We start from the raw sequence: 24,107 nt of genomic DNA on the forward strand, positions 1-24,107 counted from the left end.
ACTCTCACTACACCCACCTACCGGTTGCTGCAGGCAATTACAATGCCACTCCCCATGTCCCCATGTCTGAGAAAGAACCTCAAGATGGTGGCGTGTTATTGCATGGCCACATCATCAGTGAACTGTTTAAATAATGGTATTTTTTTTAAACAAACACTCAAATATTGGATTTCATTTTCTTGCCTTCCAAACTGCTTAGATATGCATATGATACTCAATGAGTCCATTGATTACGACCTGAGGACCACAGAAGAAAGACAAAAGAGATATAACACAAATTAATGTTTCTAATTTAATCTCTTCAGATGTATTAAGGCCTAAATTAATTCCAGTATTTCTTACTAGGAAGAATGGCCCCTTATGATGTGCATTTATCAAATGATATGCCTTTAAATTATGTCAAACCTATGTCTTTAAATATTTGATTAATATCAGACAAGGAAATCACAATTTTTATCTATTTCCATTTTTTTTATAACTGTTGGAGCGCCGTATAAAGCCTCGAAAGTTACTAAACAGCCTAGAGTGGGGGGTGGGGGAAGCGTACAAAATCCACAAATATTTTACGCGATATATTCAACTTGTATGTGTATAAAATGCAACTTAAATTTACGTTTATTTAATTGTGAGTTGCACATTCACATGCTTAGACTGGGCCACAGGGTGTTCGTGTGTAGTTAGGAATGTTTCCACACAGTCAGGCACAGGGCAGGATTACTATAGAATGTTGGCGAACTATCGTTGTGGAGGGGGAAAAACACGTAGAGCTGAGTCTGCGCGACGCAGGGGATCACTGCCTACGAAGTTTATCGGGCAAGACTACACCGACAAATCCTAGGACACATTCGACCACACTGTAGGTAATTACCACCCAATCTATCACTAATATCAATAGCAAGAAAGTTTATCGCCGTTCCGATGTACGCAGTTAAGATTTTACGCTAAATTCGTTCGTAAATACGTCTACGAAATGCGTGCGTAGTCCATTTTCCTACTCGGCAGGCTAGCGACAAACAAAATACAAATCCGTTTGCGTTTCCTGGACGAATGTTTGCTTATTACGAAAATGGAATCTATCTTTACGTGTACGAGCGAATACTGTACGCGAGATATTTCAGATGTGGCAGATTTGAACGCTCGAGAGACACGCCGTGTGTCCGTGATGGCGTTCGCTCGATTCTCTCTGTTCCTATTGCTCTCTGACGATTAGGCAGGACAACAACAAAGAAGCAGGAAGCATATGGGCACACCGGCGAGGCGGTGTGAGATCACGCCGCAATTAGTCGTAACAGTTAATTTAAAGTAAAAGGATCCTAGAAAAATGTGAATCTGTGCTTTTCCAAATAATCTCTGTCTGTGGCTGTTCTGTCCTTTTAAAGAGCAGAACACAAGCAGCAGTCATCACATTATTAATCAGAGGGAAAGTAAATCATCACACACACACACACACACACACACACATATATATATATATATGTATGATGATTGTATGTATATATATATATATATATATATATATATATATATATGTATATATATATGTATGTATGTATGTATGTATGTATATAGTACATGTATAGTACTGGTCAAAAATGTGGAAAAACAGTAATATTGTGACATTTTTATTTCTGTGATACAAAGCTGAATTTTCCTCAGCCATTACTCCGGTCTTTAGTGAAATCATTCTAATATACTGATTTGTTATCAATGTTGGAAACAGTTCTTTGATGAATAAAAATAACTATATTGTATATTGTAACAATATACTCTACCTTTCAAAAGTTTGGGGTCAGTAATTTTTTTTCCTTTGTTTTTTTTAAAAAGAAATTAATACTTTTACTCAGCAAGGATGTGTTAAATTTATAAAAAGTGATAGTAAAGATTTATATAGTTAGAAACAGTTTCTATTTTGAATAAATGCTGTTCTTTTTAACATCAAATCAGCATATTACAATGATTTCTGAAGGATCATGTGACACTGAAGACTGGAGTAATGATGCTGAAAATTCAGTTTTGCATCACAGAAATAAATGATATTTTAAAGTATATTAAAATAGAAAACCATTATTTTAAATTGTAATGATATTTCACAATATTACAGTTTTTTAATCAAGTAAATGCAGGCTTGAGACACGCACACACACAAACACACACACACAGTGCAGTGAAATAAGAACAGGTTAGTTGTATTTAAGGCAGGTTGAAGAGGATGAATGAGTTAAATGATGCTGCTTTTGGATGAATAATTTGATTTATTTTATTTATTTTTTCAGCCATATAATTCATGGAAACCTTCTGATGGATGCTGTCTAGAAGCCCTGTTTGATTTGGTTTGTGATTGGTAACAGCGAAAGTTTTCGAAGGAGGGAGGATGTCGGAATTTCTGCCATACCCTTACAGAGGGCCAGGAGGTGCTTTGATGCGCTTTAAGAAAAGGAAGTCACGGTTCACATTCCAGGAGGTTGAACTGCTGCTCAGCGAGGTGCAGAAAAAACGGCATATTCTAGTTGGTAAGACATACCTTTTTATTTTTGTATCACGTAGTGCAATAGGACGTGACAGCGATTTGAAAGTATGTAAATGATGCTTTGCATACATGATGGATTCTAGTTAAATGAACTCATGTCTTCAACAGGAAAATTCAACAGGGGCATTTCAAAGGATCTGAAAAACCGCACTTGGGCGGATCTGACAGCGCGTATCAATGAGGTCAGTGAGTGTCACAGAGAAATTATCGAAGTCATCAAGAAATGGGCAGACCTCAAATGCGACACAAAACGGAGGGTGGCTGCCATGAGGGCATCGGGAGCCACGACTACCCAGATCGCACAAGAGCTGTCACCCATAGAAACCATGGTACACCAGATCCTTCAGATGTCTAACCCTAACAAAAATGTGAGCAGTTTGGCAATTGATGACCAAATGGATGATGAAGACGAAGACATTCCAGGTCTCTCTGAGATACCACATAGCTCCTCACACATGGCAAATGGCAGGCCTCATTCGTTTGGTTTACCAATGCCACCTCCTTTCCACACTAATATCCCAAGCAAAGGAGATATGGTGCTTCCCACACACATGATGTTTAGCGGTGAGTTCCTTTTTTAGTGAGTAATTACAAGGTTATTCATTACTAAATGTTTAAATAATAAGTTGGTCATTTTGTTTTTGTAATGATAGATTCAGCAGTGCCTCTTATAGACCTCCAGACTGACACGTCAGAAAAGGAAGGTAAGTAATAATGCAGAGCTTCTTGCCATACGTTTTAAAAATGTATAAAAAATGCAGTTCGTACATGAAGTGAAATACATCTCTTCTACGATGAGGTTTTAAATTGAAAAAACTTTTATTCACCATGTGGTGCAATTCCCTAAAAACATGATGAATTTTTATTTATGAATATATTATATTTGGAAAAAAAAAGAAAGGCAATTGAAATATGAGGATTTCAGATGCAAAAGCCTCTAAGTGCCATCTGAAATTATCTTTAATTTCACTTTAATGACAATTAATAGGTAATTTTCATTGCCATTAAAGTGAAATAACTGAACATAAACATGCAAGCTTGATAAAAATTATCATTCTAGAAGAAAATTTCAGATGGCACTTAAAGGCTTTTGCATCTGAAGTCTTCATATATTTGTAACTTTTTTTTAGACAAAAATTTATTACATTCAAAAATGAATGTTAATGTAAAAAATAATAATGTTCTTGTTTATTGTAGATAAATAATGTCAGGTCTTGGTCATCGTATATGTTTTTCATGTATAAGGGAAAAATGAATATTATTGTTAAAAAATAAATAAATTGGTCACACCACATCAAATTTTTTGAATTTCAACTTTTTTGTGTGAAAATGGAGCATTGTGAACAGCATTATCCTGTACACTCTTTTTAGTACTTGATGTTTTGCACATCCAAATGAAAAAAAAAACTGTTTCTATTTTAATGCTTATATTAGCATGAACATGTTTCTGTTCCTTCCAGGTGGTAACATGCAGTTTATTGAAACAGGAAACCAACCAAATCAAAATCCTGTTGTTATCCCTGGATTCCTTAGCCGTCCCATCGCTGAGAAGAACCAAGTTCGAGAAAAACCTAATCACAACACATTTAACGGGCCTTCATCTGCCAGGACCTCGACATTTATCGCACCTTCTGGGGCCGCCTCATCATCACGTTCAGCTCCTGTTCGAATCCCTCCCCAACCTGCTTCCGTGGAACCCCGCAGTCTGCAGGAACGTTTATCCCAGAGTGCCTCACTCAGCCTGCAGGAACAGCAGGGCACCACACTGCTGATAGGGTCGCTGTCTCGCTCGCTGGAGTCGCTTGCTGAGTCAGTGCAGAAATTGGTCCACACCCAGCAGCAGTATTCACGTGACACCTTACAACTGCAGCGTGAAACACTCCACGTCCTACGTGACTTCTCCTCCAACGCCTTGACTCTCCTGCAGGACAAGTTCAACGGACATCCATAGCTTCTGACCGCCGCGACGCTATCGACTGCTACGACTGGGAGCAAGTTACATAAGCAGTGAATGCTAATAGCACAGAAAATACAATAAGCTGAGGATATTGTGACACTAGAGTATATGGCAATCTTTAAATATCTTATATATTGAGTTACAGAGCTGACAGGACTAAAACGTTTTCCCTGTTTATAACATAATAACCAAAATGAGAAGCATTGTGAGCTGAAATAGGTTCTTTGTAGAGTTCCTCATATATACTGAATGATATTTTCAGTAGATGACTGGGTCTCATAGACTGTTTGGACCAATTATGTGCTGTTATACAGGTAATATAAGAGGCAAAATGTATTTAAAAATTGACTGGTAATTTAAGATAATTATATTTGTGGTGCTTTTTAACATATTGCGAAGTGGCCATGAAGTTGGGTGGTTTTAATTTATGTAATCTGATTTTACAGTCTTCTTTATTTGGGTTTGTTATTCTGAAATTCTTTTAAATCAGTTTCTGGCTCAAGCATCGCTTGACAGACCTGCTGTAAATGTTTTAATCGGTTAGCCAATGTGCATTATCTGTTATTAGTAGTTTCTCTTCACTTGAATTTCCAAAGACTCCTTAGTGTGTGTGTTTTTTTTTCTCCAGATGCGATTTTGAATTGTGATTTGAAGGCACATTATCTTAGATGTAGCTCCTATGGACCTGTGTTTGATCTCCCAGAAATGAAAAGTCAGCACACTGTTAAAAGATGTCTCCTACTTTAAAACCCAATGTCAAAGATGGAAAATAAAAAAATTTGAAATATTATTTTAAAAATCAGTATTGTGTTTTGCTCCTTCCGATTAAGTGCGACAGGTAATCAGGAAAAGTGGGAAAATGGGTTTTGGCTACCATATGTAATTTTATTTGTGCTATACACAAAAAGTATTTATGTCGCTTGATGAACTTAAGGTTGAGCCACTGTAGTCACTTGGACTATTTTAACGATGTCTTTACTAACTTTTCTGGGCCGGTAGATGCAATTACCTAGAAGCCTATGAAGGAGTGAGACAGCTCTCAGATTTCATCAAAAATATCTTCATTTGTGTTCCGAAGATGAATGAAAGTCTTATGGGGTTGGAACAACATGAGGGTGAGTAATTACTGACAGAATTTTCATTTTTGGGTGAACTAACCCTTTAATAGAGTAATGTTTTACTCTAGGTGTCAGTGCAGGGGCACCAAAGATTCTTAAACCGCCACTGATTCGTTACTTTGTAGTTAAAAAAGTTAGAAACGTAATCTAATTGCACATTTAATGTAATCTGATTACCTTTTGATTACTTTTGACCTACCTCATTTATAACATTGAACTGCGGGGGGTTCATGAGTTTAATGAAAAGCTAATCTCTTTTTTTTTACATTTTAATAAAAATGCCTTCCAATGACAGCAATAGGCCTACATGCAATTTCATAAAATTAGAGGACTTTCTGAATGACTCTTTTTTTAGAAAGGAAAATTTAAAACATGAAAGGGAGAATCAATAAATTGTAATTGATTTACTACCATTCTGTGAATAATATGTAATCAATAAAAAAGTAACTGTAGTCTGATTTTGCATGTTCTTATATATTCCTATAATAGAGAGCATCTATTATATGAATATCTTATATAAGAATGCGTAATATTACTTTTTGGAATCTGATTATGCAATCCAGATTACATCAAGTTACCCAGCACTGGGTGGGATGTCTGAATATTAAACATTTTAATAGATTTGCGAAGTTGATAACTGTGGGAAAGTGTCATCAGTCTGTGAAAAGGGTCCATAGTGTAGTCCATCAAAAAAAAAAATTTATTTAACGTTAAATTCAACAGTGGAAGCTTTATAAAGTGAGAGGAAGGTTATTTATATAATCTACTTTGTATAATCTGCTTTGTCATCAGATGGAAAAAAAAACAGTTGAAGTTGCTTGAAGACAAGAGATTTTGACTAAACAACGATTAGGCCTACTCATGAATCTGCACTCTCAACACTGGTTTCTCACAATGGAATACGAAAATTTCCACTAGATGTCACTGTTGCACTTTTGTTGCCAAGTGTAGGAGAACAAGTGGGGGGAGAAATCAATTTACAAATGGACAAATAGACCATTAAAATATATTTTTATAAATATATTTAACATCAGTTAAATACATCAATTAAGTAATGATTATTAAAAGATATAGTAAGATATGATAGGAATATTAAGAAAAGGCCCTCCTGACCGATCTGCCATCTTGTGGTGTTCCCCGTTTCTCCTGATTTTCACAAACTTCATCTGGTAGAGCTGAATCCTCAAGGCATTTCATACAAAGGAAATAATACATTGCACACAAAATCTTTTCATGCACTTCAAACAAATAGTTTGGTTGTCTTATGTCATCTTATTTTTTACTACACAAGGTTAGTCCAGATTTAATATGCAGGAAGTTTTAAACAAATAATAATCATAAAAAGGGTTAAAAGTCAGTAGTCAGAAAATAAAGTATCTGCACTCAACGCAAAACTTTTTGCATTATTTTGGCTTCACTGGGCCGAATAAGTAAATTTTTAAAGTGTCATTATTATCAAATTAAAATCAGACAACAGAAGCATCGTAAACTTTTGTACAATTTAGTTACTGTATCTTCAATATATTTAAGTATGTTATTTCCACAACTAAATTTTCTATATTATTATTTGTGATGATTGATGAGTTTGCAGTTTCCAGCAACCCTGTAAGATAATTCATACTTTTATTACAATTCATGGATGGCATCAGTTGCATTGCAAAGTTACACTGGTGATACATAATGTATTATTTGTATACTTACACATTTAGCTTTGCTTTCACCAGCCATCATGCCAGGTTTAGATGTTTGTATAATTCACATTTTTTCTATAAAAAAATGAAAATACAATATAAATACATATATAAATACATATATAAATATATAATCAATCATCAGTAAATATTGTATATTTTATTAGAGTAGAATAACAGTACAGGCTCAAATGTACATCATTTACAGTATTGTTGAAAAGTTTGGGGTCACTTTTCTAAAAAAAAAGATGTATATAAAATGTATACTTTTATTCAGCAAGGATACAATAAATCAATCAAAAATGATGCTGAAAATTCAGCTTTGCCAGCACAGGATTAAACATTTTGAAATATAATACAATAAAAAAAACAGTTATTTTAAATTGTAATAATATTTCACAATATTACTTTTTTTTACTGTATTTTAATCAAATAAATGCAGCCTTAGTGAGCAAGAGACTTCTTTCAAAAAATCTTAATGACCCCAAACTTATCAACAGTAGTGTGTTCATTTTGGTATAATAAATGTACTAATCCAAAGTATTTATTAAATCAACAACAAAACGACTGTTCAGATTGGTGACTGTTGTTGAGGCCGCACAAGTTTAAAATATCATTATGTACAGCGCAGTGATTAGTACCTCATGCCACTCGAGTGTCTTTACAGGAAGAGCCAGATGACAGAGCGGACAGCTGCTTATCTTATCCAGGTCCATGTCAATGTTTCTGTCTCTCTTTGTCTTTTGCAATGTTGAGAAGGAGAAATCTGGAGCACTGGCATTTCCAGCTTTGAAATTTTCATCCGAGTCATCATCCGAGTAGTCTGCATTCTGTAAAATCTGCTTGCAACGCAGCTAGTAAAAAGGAATAATAAAAGATTTGCTGTGTTAAAAAAGAGATTTTCATATTTATGTAATATCTTATTTATTTCCTGATTTTACCTGGTGATCCTTCAGTGTGTCTGAAGAAATGTATCTCAGACAATTCTGACATTGCAACATGGACGGCTCTGGAGATAACAGATATGCTAAATCAGTATTTCACAATGAAAATACCCAGAACTTGGCAATACTAAGACCTATAACATATCCATAATGTTTAAAACTGATTGTGTCTTGATGAACTAACCGTCAGTGTCAGATGCATCATCTTCGGAGACAAGGTCTTTTGATGTTGTTGGAGTGGTAGTTGAGCAGATCTGAGCGTGATCAAGCTGGTCCATCAGTTTGACGTAACGGCCACAGTCGGAGCAGAGCTCGGTCCGACTCCCACAGGACACTCTGTGCTCTTTCAGATTGCTCAGAGGAAGCTCGAGCTGACAAAACTCACAGATCTGAGGCCTTTCGGAGCACTCGTCTTTCTGAAAGACAGAAACAACAAAGGAATAAGTGAAAAAAAACACCCGGAGCTCATCAGCTTGAATAGGTGTCGGATGAAATATTCACCTCGTGGTCCAACAAATGCCTTCGCTCCATCTTTTTATTGCACATCTTACATTTTACCTGTGAGACATGATGAAAATGAGACCACCAACAGAGGTGGGAGATTGCAATGATGAGTAAAAAGCAAGTCAAGTGGAAAACGTTCAGTACGAAAATGCATCAAAAATCTTGTTTTGTGTGTGTGTGTGACAAACAGGGCTAAGATCTTGTAAAAATGAGCATAGATCAGAATGTTAACCATGTGTTGAGTGGTGTGGTTGTGACCTGTGCGTGCTGTTCGGTTTTATGCTCCTCCAGTTGATCTCGAGGGATAGTGTCATTGCAGTCAGGGCATTTACACAGAAACCTCTTACAGTGTGGTTCGTGGAGGTCATAGTTTGCCTTTGCCACCTCTTTATTGCTGAATAAAAACATTAAAAGAGACACTTTACAGAAACTGGAGGATGGAAACGCTGGGATTGTACATGTTTTCTTAACTCTAGAATGCATGAACCAAAAAAAATGTGCATAAAGTGGGTCAAAATGACCCGTATTGGAATGAATGGTTTTATTCAAAAATAAGTGTCTTATTAATGAATGAATTAAAATAATTGATGATACTCAAATGTTTTAATATATCAAGCATGCTTATTTGTCCACTTTGTTCCTTGTAAATATAGGCCTACATTACTAAAGATGATTAAAAAAAATTCATTTTTTTTTTAAAACAAACTCTAAACTAATAAAGATCTACTGTAAAGTATATTAAATTAGCTGACAAAGGCAGAACATTTCACATAAGATTCGCACCTTTCTAAGCATAACTTTTAGACAGAGTTTGCATCTCTTCATTTGTTTGGACCATCAGCTGTCCTTTCCTGTAGCTTTTCTCTACTCATCTACTGCATCTTAAATCGCATACTGTTTGAGTATATTATTATTGACAAAAATGTATCCAAATATACTGTATTGAGTCAAAGTTCGGAGTTCCCCATATGACCAAGATATATGAAAATTACATTGATGATGGTCAGAAACAAGTTTTTAGAAGAATTCATGGAATATCAAACAAACAAATGTTTTCATTGATCAAATGTTTAATCAACTGAAGCAAGCTGGGTCAATTTTCTAGAGTTAAAGGAACAGTTTACCCAAAAATCCTGCCATTATTTACACACCAGCATGTTGTTCCAACCCTGTATGACTTCCTTCTGAGGAACACAAAATACTTTTTAAAAGAATATCCTAAGCACTCTTTTTTATATATATAATGAAAGTGAATAGCGACGTGGGATGTCAAATAAATAAATAAAATAATTCACAACTATGCAATTCGTGCATGAATCATACTTTTGAGTCAGATGAATGAATCGGTTGATCGAGTTCATAAAAAAAGGGTCTGAATCATAGATGTCTGAACCAGGTCTGAACGGGACTGAATGGAAAAGTATAATTGATGTGATGTATGATTGACTTTTGATATAAAATTGTAATTTCAATAAAAAGAGAACGGATCTGAATGATTTGTTCGCGAATCAGATCCGATTCTTTAGTTCAACACTGACTCAATGAACCAGTCACAGCTTTAAGAGCTCATTAGAGGTTTAGAGTTGTAAATAACTTAAATCGGCTCTTTTCTCGCATAAAACTATCATATAGCTTCATGTGATTTGAATGGAGCATGAGGCATAGCCTACTTCTATAATACGTAGCATATTATGCGTTTGTGTTATTTTTTTCATAAAAGCTCCAGTCACGTTGGATACCTTTCCAAAATCCAAATGTTGTGATCCACGGAAGAAAGAAAGTCATACGGTTTAAGAAGGACATGAGGGTGAGGGTGAGTATCATGCCAGCATTTTTGGGTGAACTATATCAAGTTAGCTAACAGGCTAAATTAAGTTTCTCTCAGCTATCAGCCATAGCTGGCCCCCATGGAAATAATAGTTTCACTTTGTTAAAGTTAGGCCACAGTTATTAACGCCATAAAGAAAAAGTCATTGTTGTGTACTAAATAAGTAGAATGTTTTGTTTTTTTGGGTTTTTTGTTTTGTTTTTAATGCTGTTGCTACTGTTGACAGAGAGAAATATGTCGTGATAATATCGTCTAAAACTCGACGAACATGTTATATCATTTGTTTGCATTGGCAATGAACATAAATAGACGATCTTAAATCTCTATGCTATATGTTTACAATACATTGTAAAACACTCACCAGTGAGTACACAGAATCAGTTCTTCAGTGTCCATAGTTAGACTATAGGCTACTAGAGAGAGTTGACTGAGTTAATGTGTCGGGGCTGTTGATTTCATTTACTCTGAATCGAAACTAGAACCGAAACTTAACAGGTGTCGTAAATAACATCTTCTCGCTTAGATGCTCTTGTTTTCTAACAGTACAACTTTCATATTGCCTTGTGTTGTTGTGGTGAAAAACAGTCAACACTTCACTTGACATCTAGTTGCAATGTATGTCTCATCTTGTAGCCATAACACCTGCAAAGTCCTGTGATTGTTGCATAAATCGGCATATTAGAATGATTTCTGAAGGATCAGACTGGAGTAATGGCTGATGAAAATTCAGCTTTGCATCACAGAAATAAATTATATTTTAAAGTATATTAAAATAGAAAACCATTATTTTAAATTGTAATAATATTTCACAATAAAACGTTTTTTCTGTATTTTTTGATAATACAGTCCTGGTGAGCATAAGATACTTCTTTCAAAAACATTGAAAATAGTAATGTTTCCAAACCTTTGACCGGATCAGTGCAATTAAACACGTACCCTATCCCTATTCTTTACAATGGCAATTATGATCATTGTTTACTATATTGTATTGCAATAGGAGATATTTTTAAAGAAATGATTAGCCCACGTTTATTTAGCAAGGCTACATTAAACTAATCAAAAGTGACATTAGAGTCATTTATAATGTTAGGCTACTAAAGATTTCTATTTGAAATAAATAATGCACTTTTGAACTTTCTATTCATCAAAAAATCATGTAAAAAAAGTATAACGGTTTTCACAAAATATTAAGCAGCACAAATGTCTTCAAAATTGATAATGATACGAAATGTTTTTCGTTTGGTTGCACCAAAACCAGCATGTTAGAATGATTTTTGACGGATCATGTGACACTGAAGACTGGAGTAATGATGCTGAAAATTCAGCTTTGCCATCACAAGAATAAACTTCATTTTGAAATGTATTAAAATAGAAAACAGTTATTTTAAATTGTAATAATATTGCACAATATTACTTTTAATGTTATTTTTGATCAAATGAAACCTTGCATCCTTGGTGACCATGAGAGACTTTCAAAAACATTTAAAAAACGTACTGATCCAAACTTTTGAACGGTAGTTTATTTTGCAATCGAAATTATTCAACCCCCATTGCAAATCAGGTTTAATGACAAAATGTACAGACTTTCAGCTGTTTGCAATGAACAAATCAAACAAAATTACTTGAAATAGCTCAACAGAACAAATGTTTCAAGAGGTTTCCCCAAATTCAATTGAAAATGCAACTTTTAATGACCAGTCTCAAAAAAATGTAACCCCTTCATGGCAAGCATCTTTACTACTTAGTAGAACACCCATTTGCTGTTATGACCTGCTGGAAACAAGATGTATAACCAGACACCAGCTTCTGGCAGCGTTTCTGAGGAATCTTAGCCCATTCCTCATGAGCAATGGCCTCCAGTACAGTAATATTATTGTGTTTGCGTGCTGCAACCGCCTTCTTCAAATCCCACCACAGATTTTCTATGGGGTTCAAGTCAGGTGACTGTGATGGCCACTATATAATCTTCCAGGACTTCTTCTGCAACCAAGCCTTGGTGGAATTTGAGGTATGCTTGGGATCATTGTCTTGTTGGAAGGTCCACACACACACAAGCTTCATGTTCCTCACTGATGGCATGACGTTTTCTCCTAGGATTTCCTGATACTTCAATGAATCCATCTTGCCTTCCACACGCTGCAGGTTTCCATTGCCAGAGGATGCAAATCAGCTCCAGAGCATCACAACCATGCTTACCTGTAGACAGAGTTTTCTTTTCAGCTTCATTCTTCATTCTTCTTCCTCCATATATACAGCTGATCCATATAGGGCTGAAAAGTTCCAGTTTTGTTTCATCGCTCCACAGAACAGAATCCCAAAACTTATGTGGCTTATTTATATGATTTTATAGACTTTTCTTGTGCTTTTGGGTCAGTAGTGGTGTAGTTGGAGTTCTGCCATGCGTTTAGTACGTGCCTTACTGTGGAAGCTGAAACCTCAGTGCCTGTTGCCACCAAGTCTTGCTGCAGGTCTTTTGCAGTCACTCGAGGGTTTTTCTGAACCTGCCTTCTCAGAAATCTGGTTGCAGCCATTGATAGCTTCCTTTTTCTGCCCCGTCCAGGAAGTGTAACCACTGTTCCTTTAACTTTGAACTTGCGAACTATGCCTCCAATGGTGTCTCTAGTTCCTTCACTATAACATTTAGTTCCTTCACTATCTTTTTGTATCCTGTTCCTTGTTTGTGAAGGGCGATGATATCTTCTCTTAACTTTTTGGACCATTCTTTTGACTTAGCCATATTTCTAACACACAGTCAAACGTGGCACTCAACAAACCTAGCCAGTTCAGATATTTCATGTGTTCTAGCTCACGCACACCTGGTACAACTAGTGAAGCCCTTGATTAGTTGCTTCAGGTGTGCTTGAAGGCTGTTGGATTTAGACTTTCATGAAAAATAACTGTCATGTTCACACTGCTGCAAGTCGACTTGCGCCACAAGAGTAACCAGTGGCGCATGTATGACGTAGGATGTAGGAGTATCGTAAGTTTAGACGCCTCTCGCGGTTCAAACAAACAGGGCTGGGCAACAAACTCAAGCTTCTCCAACATTTCTCTTTAAAAATTTACGTTTTAGACTTAATTCGTAATTAAGCATACGAAGATAATTAGTGACTGGTGTTTTATTTTGCTCCATCCTCTGCACTTCCGCGTTCGTCATTACGTTTTGCGTCAGCTCAAGGGTTACTCTTTCGTTGTAAATCGATGCGTACGGCTGTCAGCCAGAAGCTAGTTATTTTAGTCGATAAAGTTTTAAATATGGATATTTTTCTTACACGAATGGCCTTACACTTTCTTCAGAAGGCCTTTATTAACCCCCCAGAGCCGTGTGGAGCACTTTTATCATGGATGGGTGCACGTTGATGGACTTCAAAAAACAGAAACGGCCATTCACTACCATTATAAAGCTTGAAACTCTTCCAAGGGATTGTATTCTTCTGAAAGAAGAATGTCATATACACCTATGGCTTGAGGGTGAGTAAATCATGGGGTAATTTTCATTTTTGGGTGAACTGTCCCTTTAATGTGTTCTGGCTCAAGCACACCTGGTGCAACTAATTAAGCCCTTGATTAGCTGCATCAGGTGTGCTTGAGACAACACCTGTTTTGCAGATTTGTGCTGATGTGAAGGATTCTTTTCAGGGGTTGAATAATTTTGAGACTGCACAAGTCATTAAAAGTTGCATTTTCAGTTGAATTTGCGGAAACCACTTGAAATATTTGTTGTGTTGAGCTATTTCAATTACTTTTGTTTGATTTGTTTATTGCAAACAGCTGAACGTCTGTAAAGTTTGCCATTAAACATGATTTGCAACAGGGGTTGAATAATTTTGATTACAACTGTATGAGGGTATGTTTCATATATGGCTATCCCTGAACAAGATATTTGAATGCGTTGTTTTGTGGTCAGTTGTAAGATTTTGTAGTGCACCCAAAATACACATAAATGATTTCAAATTTTAACCTTTGTTGTTTTTAGCCAGCCTGTTTCCATGAGAAAGGAAAACTTCAGACTTCTGTTTGCCTGCCTCCAAGCTATAGATGTTACCCTCCAGAGTGAAGTAGCCTATAGTTTACTCATTTACAATGTGTATGCATTAATATGGATGAGTTCATGGTGTTCAGCTTTGTATTTCTCTGGATGATTATTGCTCAACTCACGTATACTGTCACTTTAGTGAAACATTAGGAGTCTGACAGACTGCTGGATTGATGTCCCTTGTTGGCCCCATTAGCAGATCACTTATGTTGACTCTGTAGTTCAAGATTTTATTGAGCTGTTAGTTTTAAAAAAATGTTCTCAAAATAATTGAACAAGGCTTTTGTATCAAGGCCTCGGAGACATCAGACATCAGCAGCTAATGGATGTTTGTCAGCAGAAACAGCGCAGGAGCGGACAGCTGTGTCACGCCAGGGGAATCACAGTAATTACGGTATTGAGTTTCGCGTTTTCGCTATCACCGCAGATGGGTGTGGACAGAGGACTTAACACGGACTGGTTCATTCCCTAATTCCGCCTGAGTGGGTCAGCTGTCGCTTGCAATGTCTGATCAGAATTGTGATCAACATTAGAGGTGCCACCAGGGTAATCTGTCCTGATGTTGCTTTACATAAACAAGCAAATTATTTTAGGGTAGGATTGTACGCTGCAGGCCTGTTTTTCTTGTATGTTTGTGTGTGTGTGTGTGTGTGTGTGTGTGTGTGTGCGTGTCCTCTCGTTATATAATATTAAAGTTCATAAGTCTTTGCTGCACCAGTCAGACCAGCAGCACAGTTCAAAGCAAATAGCAGGGTTGTTTTAACATCAATTCAACATTTACAGAGAGTGGAGTTCTGGTCTTACATAGGTAAGCTCTCTTTTCCTTGGTGATTTATATTATCAGTTTCTGATCACTGCTGTAGATCAGATTGCTTTTATGAGCATATCGGGGACATCTGATCTCAGAGTCCAAAAAAGAATGCATGAAACTAAATATTGTTTTAATGCATCGGAGACCAGTGTTACAACAATTTCACAATAAAGTGACCTTAGGATTGTTTACTAAGTTATTTGGTGACGGTTATTAAGATGCATTTTATGCACCTTTATCACCTTTCATTTATCCTATTTTAATAATAATAATGATAATAACAAACTTTATTTGTATAGCACCTTTCATACAAGAAATTCAGTTAATTTACAAAATAAATCCATTTCAATAAGCACATTAATTTAATTGTATTCATTTACTGTTATAATTTATACATTTTAATTTATAATATATAATTAAAGTAACCTATTTATTATTATTTATTTATTTATAATATACATCAAAATAATGCATTTTTTATTTAAAAATTAATATTTACTTTTGAATTAATAATATATGAAATAAATATATCAATATTATATTGAATGATATATATTTACATATTAAATATTCATAAACAAACATACATTTACATTTATAATTCAAACAATTTATTAATATATTTGTATTCACATTAATGCAAATACAAATGAATAAACAAAAAAACAATTTTTATATAACATGAATAAAATTAGTATACATAAAATACACAACACAAGTGTACATACATTTAAAATAAGAAAAAATAATACATAGAATACTTCATAACATCACTTGTGAGTTAAAAGCTAAAGTAAATAGATATGCTTTCTTTTAAAAATATTTAGTATATTGTAATGTAGATGTTATAGTATATTAAATATATTGTATAATATACTAATGGTATAATAGATAGCATACAATATATAATATAGTATATTGTAAAATATATATTTTATTGATTAAACAAACACTTTTTTTTTTCTTTGCTAACATGTCTACAGCCCATCTTACATTGGGTTTGTTGGCATATACACTTGAATTAAACTACAAGCTGATGGATCTCTTTTCAGAGGGAAGTCACACCTCTAGCTGGCTGTCAAACATTGCAGTGCCATATGCTAATTTTTAAGTCCTATAAAATCTGGTTATATCATTGCAGGGAAAAGAACAGGTTGATAAGATGTGAAACCTTATGTGAAATTGCTGGCATTTTCGAGTTAATGCTATATATACATATGTTCATCCATCCAAACCTTATGGCAGAACTCCAAAGAACATTTCCAAAGAGGGTTACCAAGGCAACCCCAGAAAGTGAACCAATTAGAAGGCGCAATGGCTCTCAAACACTAAACTGCCAAGAGATTAAAGGAGATGGAGACAACAGCTCTAAACAAACTGACAAATGAAAGAACCAGGTAATGATCAACAGGCTCTTTTAGTGGAAGATTGCAGGGTGAGCAAGGATCGGGGTTGATTCAATTTTCTTGCCTAGGTTGTAGCGTTTCTAGAAAACTCATCAGTTATGGTTCATATTTATGACGCACTGCTCGTGAATCCAGATTATTGATGTTCCTCCAGTACGTGCGGATGAGAGAGAGAGTGTGTGTGTGTGTGTGTGTGTGAGTGGACTGTGGACATTGATCTGACTGGACCCCAGTGGTGGCGGACTGCATTGACCACATGCTGTTATAATGCTGGCCAGTGAGGCACATGTGTCTGCATGTGAAGAAACTACTGTGGAACATCTGAGTGGAATCTTCCTCTTTGAACAGATCCATGTTCTCATTGTATTACATGGCTTACTGTGAGAACTTGAGCTCTGAACTGTTTGTTTCCTTTGCTGAAGATGAATTTACACAGACTGTTTGATGCTGCAGAGAGGCGACATAATTTTTTTTCTATTTTCTAAGTGTAACTAATATCGCCCAACTCGTTATAGAAAGTTGGATATATACTTATGTATACTTACTTGGATATAACACATACAGTATATATGCGTGATATATACTATATTTCATATTTAATTTGCTCGATTGCACTGTAAAAAAAAATCAATAAGTTATGACAGCATGTGTTTTTACATTGCTTTAACTCAAAATAAGTTAAGCAATTTTCAACTTTTTTATAAGTCAACTCATTTTAAGACTCATTTCAAGTTTAATGTAATTTTAAGTAAAAATGACTTAAAGGGTTAGCCTACATCAAGATGTTAGGTCTGGCAACTCGCCATTGGCACGGCTCAATCCGAGGGGTGGGATAAACGGTTGTCTCTCAAAATCCCTCTGCACGCAATAGGATAGTGCTACAGCCAATCAGAGCAACGAAGAAGGCTAGTTGGTATATTAAACTTTTGCTGTATCCAGTCGGCAAAACTCCGAACACATCTTCCTTTTTTAAAAATTCTTTGCGTTCTTTGCTCTTTTCTCAAAGAAAAACGTAACTCCAAGTCCTCCAGAGTCGCGGCCAAAGCCGATTCGAAAGACCGCTGTTCGCCAGCAGCAGCCGCCATTCTTTGTTTTCAAGTAGCAGGGAACCGTTGCAACTCTGTCGTCATTATGTTAAGCCCGCCCCGCCTACTCTATACACGATGTGATTGGCCTGACCTGAGTTTGGTTTTTCCAGCTCGAAAGTCAACGGAGAGTTGCTAGACTACCCTGGCTGCAAAATAATTTTTGCTGCCGCTAGGGTGTGTCTAGATCTCTAGGCTATTAAAGGGTAACTAAACCCTAAAACAACTTTTTTTAGTTAATGATCTGTAAGACTGGGGCTTTATTAATGTTGTTCATTGATTCAAGTAATTTTGACATTTGGGTTTAAAGTGTTTTAATTCTACAATATATACGTAAAAACGTCTGAGTGCTGCCCTCTTCAGGTTGAACGGTGGCTACTGCAGTTGAATTTTCCTATTGGAAGTTGTGGTACCCTGTGATGTCAGAGGGTACCAGCTAACCACGCCCTTGCCTACAGAGAGACCATCTCAGGGCCCGTCCACACGGAGACGCGTTTCGCTGTATACGTATACATTTTTTATCGTATTGGCTTTTCGTCCACACGGATCCGGCGTTTTGGGAGACTGAAACCGCTATTTTTTGAAACCGGGTCCCAAAGTGGATAAATCTGAAAACGACACCCTTGCGGTTTCGTGTGTACAGCCAATCCGTATATTTTGTGAAACGATGATGTCATCACATCACGTGCCGTCTGTGTCACGCGTAACAGCAACAACAATAATGGCGGACTTACATGATTGTGTTCGTGCTGCAGAAGCTACTAAGCCTACTAGCTTTATTACAGCAGAATCTATTGCTTCTCTGCAACTGTGGTGAGCAACAAGCGATAATCTTCGTCTTCTTCTTCTTGGTTCGAATACAGCGCGCAAGGTTATGCGCATGCTCAAAGTCTTCTTCTCCGTGTATAGTGTATCTCTGTGGCAGAATTACAGCGCCCCATACTGGTCTGGCATATATACTACACCGTTTTCAGTCGGTTTCAGTGGTTTCGTGTGTACGCAGATATTTCTTGAGACGACGCCGTGTTTACGGAATTTTTTTTTAGAATGAGGAAAAAAATGATCGGATAGGGAACGCACCGGCTTCGTGTGGACAAGGCCTCAGATGCACGCCCCCCCTCCGCAGGGCTCTGCCCACTTTTCCAGCATTTTTCAAATATTGCCAGTGGGTGGAGTCAGGCTCTGACCAGGGGTTTAGTTACCCTTTAAACATCCAAGTTGATTGTACTTAAAAATTTAATATTTTTTATTAACATATTATAAACATTATAAACAACATCATGATTGATGTGTATGAGTGAATGTATTGTGAAAAACACTATATAAATACATTTAAAAAAAGAAAATGCATTAATACAAAAATTGCAATTGCCAAAATAATGTTATAAAATTAATGTTTTAAATATGAAATTATAAATAAAAATAGAAAATATAAATGTATAGCATATTCTGCCATGACTGGCTGCTATGATGCTGCATGTTATTAACTCTTGGGATGCATAATATAATGGCACCATCAGCTGATATTATAATTCTTTCCTTTTAATTCATCGATATCTGTTTTATATTACATATATAATATCGTCCAACATTGGATATTTCATTATGCACACTCATTTAAAGTTAATCTTTAAAAAAACTTATTTGGTAACACTATTAAATGAAATCTCTAGCCAATCTCAAAATTTTTAACCATTTACATACTGTACTGTACTGTTATAATTTTCTTATGCCTAAATTCACTTGTAGCATTTAAAATGATTGATTTAAATGTTTAGTGTTTTAATTTAATAATACAAAATAATGCAGAATTTTTATATCAGGCATTTACCATTGGCCATAGCATGACTAAAATAATTGTTACCTTTTTGGTAACGACCAGATTTCTAATACCAGTGCATCCCTAATTAACACAGAACCAAAGTAGTAGCATCAGATACAAGGGCCTTATAAGCTGCCATAAATCTGTTGAAATTTAAATGCGTTTAAATCAAAAAATTAAATAGAGGTGCTTTCTGCCCCCGAGTTATTAAGCTTATGCCTTTCTAGCCTTGTATATGAGTACGCCTGTGCCATAAATCTTCTGTAAGGTTGACTTTTGTGGATCAGTTTAATTTTACATCAGAGGAATAATCCGCACTCCCTCACAAGCCCATCATAGAGGGCCAGAGCATATTAAATGCCATAGCAACTACTACAACTACTACCTGCATTCTTATACACATCTCTCTCTCCTCACGATTCGCTCTCATTCTCTCATCCTTTTCCCTCCCTCCACGGTTTTGTTCTCCCTCCCTCTCTCTCTCCCTCTGTTTCTCCTCACTCGTGTTGAACCAGTCGTTTCATGCAGCACTGCTGTGTTTACTCAGTTCTGAGAGCCTCTGATGGCAGATTCAAGGTAAGGTGATGTTTTAATGGTTATTTAAGTGCACAATGAATTCAAGAGCTTATTTCCGGGGGATTTTGTCACACTAATGGACTGCAGCGTTTGGGTTTGAATGGGACCTGACTAAACTGCTACTGTATATATTAGGGTGTGTTTGTATTTGTGTCTGTTTTCTTACGTCATGCCCATGAGTTGCATCAGGGTTTCTAAACTGATATGGAGTTTTAAACTTGCATATTTTTCTTACAAAAAAGTCTAAAATGCAACCGAGTGATATTAAAACCTACGTGACTATTTAAATTAATAGTTATAGCTTGTTTTTGGCTTGTGTGTGTTGCGTTAGTGACTCATTCCCTCAGTGTATGCCATTGTTTGTGGCTGCCAGGGGACATTTTCAGCACGATGGCTCAATTTTTAGAAAAAAATAAAGTATGTGGATGATGCATATGAGTCATTCTGCACGGGCTGTGCGGGATTTGGCAAACAGAGAGCAATCATAAAGAGCCTTGCGTAATGATAAAATGAAAGAGACTTTAAGCATCAAAGATGCAAAACAGTTTTTCCATGAAGTTTACAGAGTTTAAATATATACACAAGCACATTTCCTTGTGGTTGTAGCAGGAAATGATATATGATCTTAGGTTTAATATTACAGAACATTATGTCGAACAACTGCAGTTATTATTGCAACCTGTAGCTTGCGCTTCTGCTGAGCTAGTGCGATTACTTGTATGCATGTATATTAGAGTGATAAGTGAACTGTATGTTGCCGTCCTCTCCAGTGTGTGCTCTCAAGAGTGTGCACAGTTCACCATTACGGCATAATTAATGGTCTCTTAAAGTCTATTGTGGGTCCTGCCATGTGCATCAGCCTCATTGGCTCTCTCTATTGTCCTCCATTCTCTCTTCATCCTTCCATTGTTGTGATACTCATCCGGTCATTTCCCCATTGCTCATTTTCTCACTTTATCTCAAGTGTCTTTCCTTCTCTTCCCCCCTGTGGTCTTTCATTAGTTTGCGGCGTAGTCGTTCCACTGCTAATTTTCTCTCTTTCCTCCCCCTCTGTACCTCTGTTCTGTACCTGCCCTCTCTTGATTCGCTGAAGGGAATGAGTGATGAGCAGAAACTTAAATGGAGAATGAGTCACTGTAATGGCAAGAGTAAAGGGCGACTTCTCTCCTCTCCTCTCCTCTCCTCTCCTCTCCTCTCCTCTCCTCTCCTCTCCTCTCCTCTCCTCTCCTCTCCTCTCCTCTCCTCTCCTCTCCTCTCCTCTCCTCTCCTCTCCTCTCCTCATCAGTTGACTAATGACAGCATGAACGAGGCTCATAAACCACATTCTGTACCACAGAGCTGTGCTGTCCATCTCTCTTTGTAAACTCAAAAACATAAGGGACTGCAGATGAGCTAGAAGCACTGCAGAGACCAGCATTTGTTTCTGTGAGTGTCGGTGTATGCGCACACACATATGTGGATGTGTTTGATTTGCGGGTTGGGTGGGTGTAAACGGGTTTCAGGCTGTGAGTGGGTGTACTAGCTGAGCTCTGTCACGGCTATCGAAATCCATACGCGCAGCACAGAGACGGGTGAGAGAGAGCGGTGTTCATCACTAATGAGTGGATCAGAGTAGAAGTCAAGCACGGGAAGTCAAAATGTGAGAAGGCCTTATGAGAGAGAGGAGTTAAGGATGAGGTCGATGAGAGGACAGCATATCCAATGAATAGAGGAAGGTGAGAGAATAAAGTAGAATTGTAAATTAGAACCCTGAAGGTTTTGTGGAGAAATAAGGGGAAAAAAAATAATGAGGTGAAATAAAAGCAAAGCAGTATTGTCATCCTGTTTTCAGGTTTTGGTGGCTTGATTCCAGCGACAGATAAGGGGAAGCCCAGACAGTGGATCTAATGAGCCAGATCGTGTGAGGGCTGTGTGCGAGTGATACGACCCCCTCTCTACCTACTAATCTAATGAGAGAGCATGGCGTTCATTTAACGGGAGCGCTGGAAAACAGCCCCATCAGTCAGTCTTGGCTCAGGGCTGCTGGAGCCCACAAAACACTGTCTTCAGTCCATTAGGTAGAGCACAATCATGCCAAGCGCCTTGCTTAGACTTTTCTAACATATGGAACATATGCTGCACACTCCAATGACTGATTAATCTGAGTCTAATGTCTTTTGGTGAAATGGTCAAAGATCTGGGCTGGATCACCATCCTTGTGCCTCTTGAAGCATTTCGATATTTGGCATAGAGTTAGACCTGGAGTCCCAACCAGGTGTGAAGCAACAAATTTTCAGATTGAATCCAAAACTGCTTCACAACTTGACACAACAACAGCTAATCAGAAACAGGACTAAAGACCAGTGAGATTTCAGTGTGGGTGGAACAATGGTTAATGTTAATGGTTAGGGTTAAGGTTAGAGTTAAATTTGGGACTTATGGACCTTCATGGTCAACAAGTTGGAAATGTATGAATCATGAGTTGTCATGCTTGTCCTTCCCAAGTAGGACTTGTACTTTTTGGTCCTGGAGCACAATTCTTATCAACCAATCACATTTTAAGGTTAGGTAACTGCATTTCTTACCTTATACCTAACCTTAAAATGGCTTAAGAACTTGAACAATATTCCTATTATCCAATCACTGTTTACTTGCACTTACGCTGAAAACGCTCAAAAAGCAGCTAAATGAAATAACCCATTGTTTACATGCAAACCAATAACCCGGCAAAGACTTTAATAAAAAGTCAGATTATTTCCCGGCAGTGACGTCAAAATGTCATCATTTGTGTATCTGACTGAGTATTCCATTTGTTATGTCAGTTGTTAAATAAAGCATTACAAACCAAAGAGTGCTATTCCAACATGTAAAATTTAGCACCATTGTATTTTGCATTAAGTTTTACATTTACTCTTATTGGACTGAGCTGAGGTGCATGTATGCCAAAAGAAGTTCAAAGGACATTTGAAATTGAGATTCAGGAAACAAGTGGTTTCCAAGTCAGATAAATGTGTAAGAGAAAGGGGCCTTTTCCATTTCCTGCCTCCCTCTTTCACTCTTTTTATAAGGTATGATTAACCTTAAGTTTGTTGCAGCACTGGTTCAAAGCCTATGCAGCTTTCACTCTTTCCTTTTCTCTCTCTCTCATAACTCATTCACAACATGTACGCCCTTCACTCTTCTTTATCAGAGAAGGAATAACTGCTGTGTAACTAGAGAGGAAAAGGCAAACTGTCCAATAGGGTGTCATTGTTCAGGATACAGTTAGTAGACACAGTACATAGTTAATTTTTTTAAGTCATCAGATTTTTATCAGCCGTACACGATCTATAAATGCAGACGTAAGGTAAATTGAGGCAAAATGGCCCATTAACCTGAATTCACACTAATTTATCTGTGTCCGTTAAAATACAGCGCAAAATATGTTATTCTGGCAAAGGATGCACTATATATTGGTACCATATTGGTTATTGGCTGATATCAGAGATTTTTTTTAGTTCTGTTGAAATTGTATATTTAATTGTTCATGCTCGTATCCCCTTATTTTTTCATCTAACGCTCACTTAAAATTAATCTTAAAAAACATTTAATAACTCTGTAAAATGTAAACTTAAGCAAATCTTATGTTTACTTTTCATATAATGTTGTGAACATTTTAAACAGCTGATTTTAGTTTCATAGTGTTTTATTTTATAATTTAGACAAAATAATATAGAATTTAAATATCTAAATGGCTGAACATTACAATAAAAACATTAGTTTGAACTTTAAATAAAGACGTTCATTCAACATTTTTTAACATTAACTATTTTCATTTACTTTC

The 24,107-nt window shown here is 36.5% G+C and overlaps 3 protein-coding genes across 7 annotated transcripts in view; 2 read left to right on the forward strand and 1 right to left on the reverse strand.

Moving 5' to 3' along the window:
* Positions 1 to 709: 709 nt before the first annotated feature.
* On the forward strand, positions 710 to 5,247 carry LOC311091300 (uncharacterized protein). The gene is given in 7 exon segments (XM_084127153.1): positions 710 to 811; positions 813 to 848; positions 851 to 860; positions 2,349 to 2,510; positions 2,636 to 3,091; positions 3,181 to 3,231; positions 3,988 to 5,247. Coding segments are annotated over 7 exon segments (1,293 nt in total). The 5' UTR covers positions 710 to 724; the 3' UTR covers positions 4,479 to 5,247.
* Positions 5,248 to 6,596: 1,349 nt separating this feature from the next.
* xaf1 (XIAP associated factor 1) lies at positions 6,597 to 11,049 on the reverse strand. Of its 2 annotated transcripts, none has more exons than XM_084127154.1 (8): positions 10,931 to 11,049; positions 9,000 to 9,135; positions 8,739 to 8,795; positions 8,422 to 8,653; positions 8,235 to 8,302; positions 7,935 to 8,147; positions 7,304 to 7,368; positions 6,597 to 7,205 (listed from the first exon to the last, which is right to left on the reverse strand). In XM_084127154.1, the coding sequence occupies exons 1-7, from the start codon at positions 10,963 to 10,965 to the stop codon at positions 7,330 to 7,332; spliced, it is 780 nt and encodes a 259-aa protein (XP_083983280.1). In that variant the 5' UTR covers positions 10,966 to 11,049; the 3' UTR covers positions 6,597 to 7,205; positions 7,304 to 7,329. The 2 variants fall into 2 exon arrangements, with proteins under 2 accessions (XP_083983280.1, XP_083983281.1); XM_084127155.1 differs by having other exon boundaries at positions 6,597 to 7,222.
* The window catches only part of rap1gap2a (RAP1 GTPase activating protein 2a), an 80,468-nt gene continuing 66,822 nt past the window's right edge, over positions 10,462 to 24,107 (forward strand). The window contains exon 1 of one of the 4 annotated variants that reach the window (XM_084127147.1): positions 10,462 to 10,554. Coding sequence is in view for 2 of the 4 variants with exons in the window: in XM_084127144.1 (XP_083983270.1) it covers positions 16,770 to 16,813 (44 nt within the window). In the remaining 2 variants the exon portion in view is untranslated. Of the gene's footprint in view, positions 10,555 to 15,338; positions 15,414 to 16,724; positions 16,814 to 20,224; positions 20,306 to 24,107 lie in introns of those variants that run through there. The other 3 variants (XM_084127148.1, XM_084127144.1, XM_084127145.1) reach the window with 3 other exon arrangements.

This window comes from Abramis brama (assembly GCF_963993115.1).
Source record: "Abramis brama genome assembly, chromosome: 10".
Lineage (NCBI taxonomy): Eukaryota > Metazoa > Chordata > Actinopteri > Cypriniformes > Leuciscidae > Abramis > Abramis brama.

Coding starts and splice junctions, on each gene's coding strand:
- xaf1 (XM_084127154.1), bottom strand. CDS start 10,965: ATGGACACTGAAGAACTGATTCTGTGTACTCACTG. Junction 8,654..8,738: donor GGCATTTGTTGGACCACGAG/GTGAATATTTCA, acceptor TCTGTCTTTCAG/AAAGACGAGTGCTCCGAAAG. Junction 7,369..7,934: donor AGACACTCGAGTGGCATGAG/GTACTAATCACT, acceptor ATTTTTTTATAG/AAAAAATGTGAATTATACAA.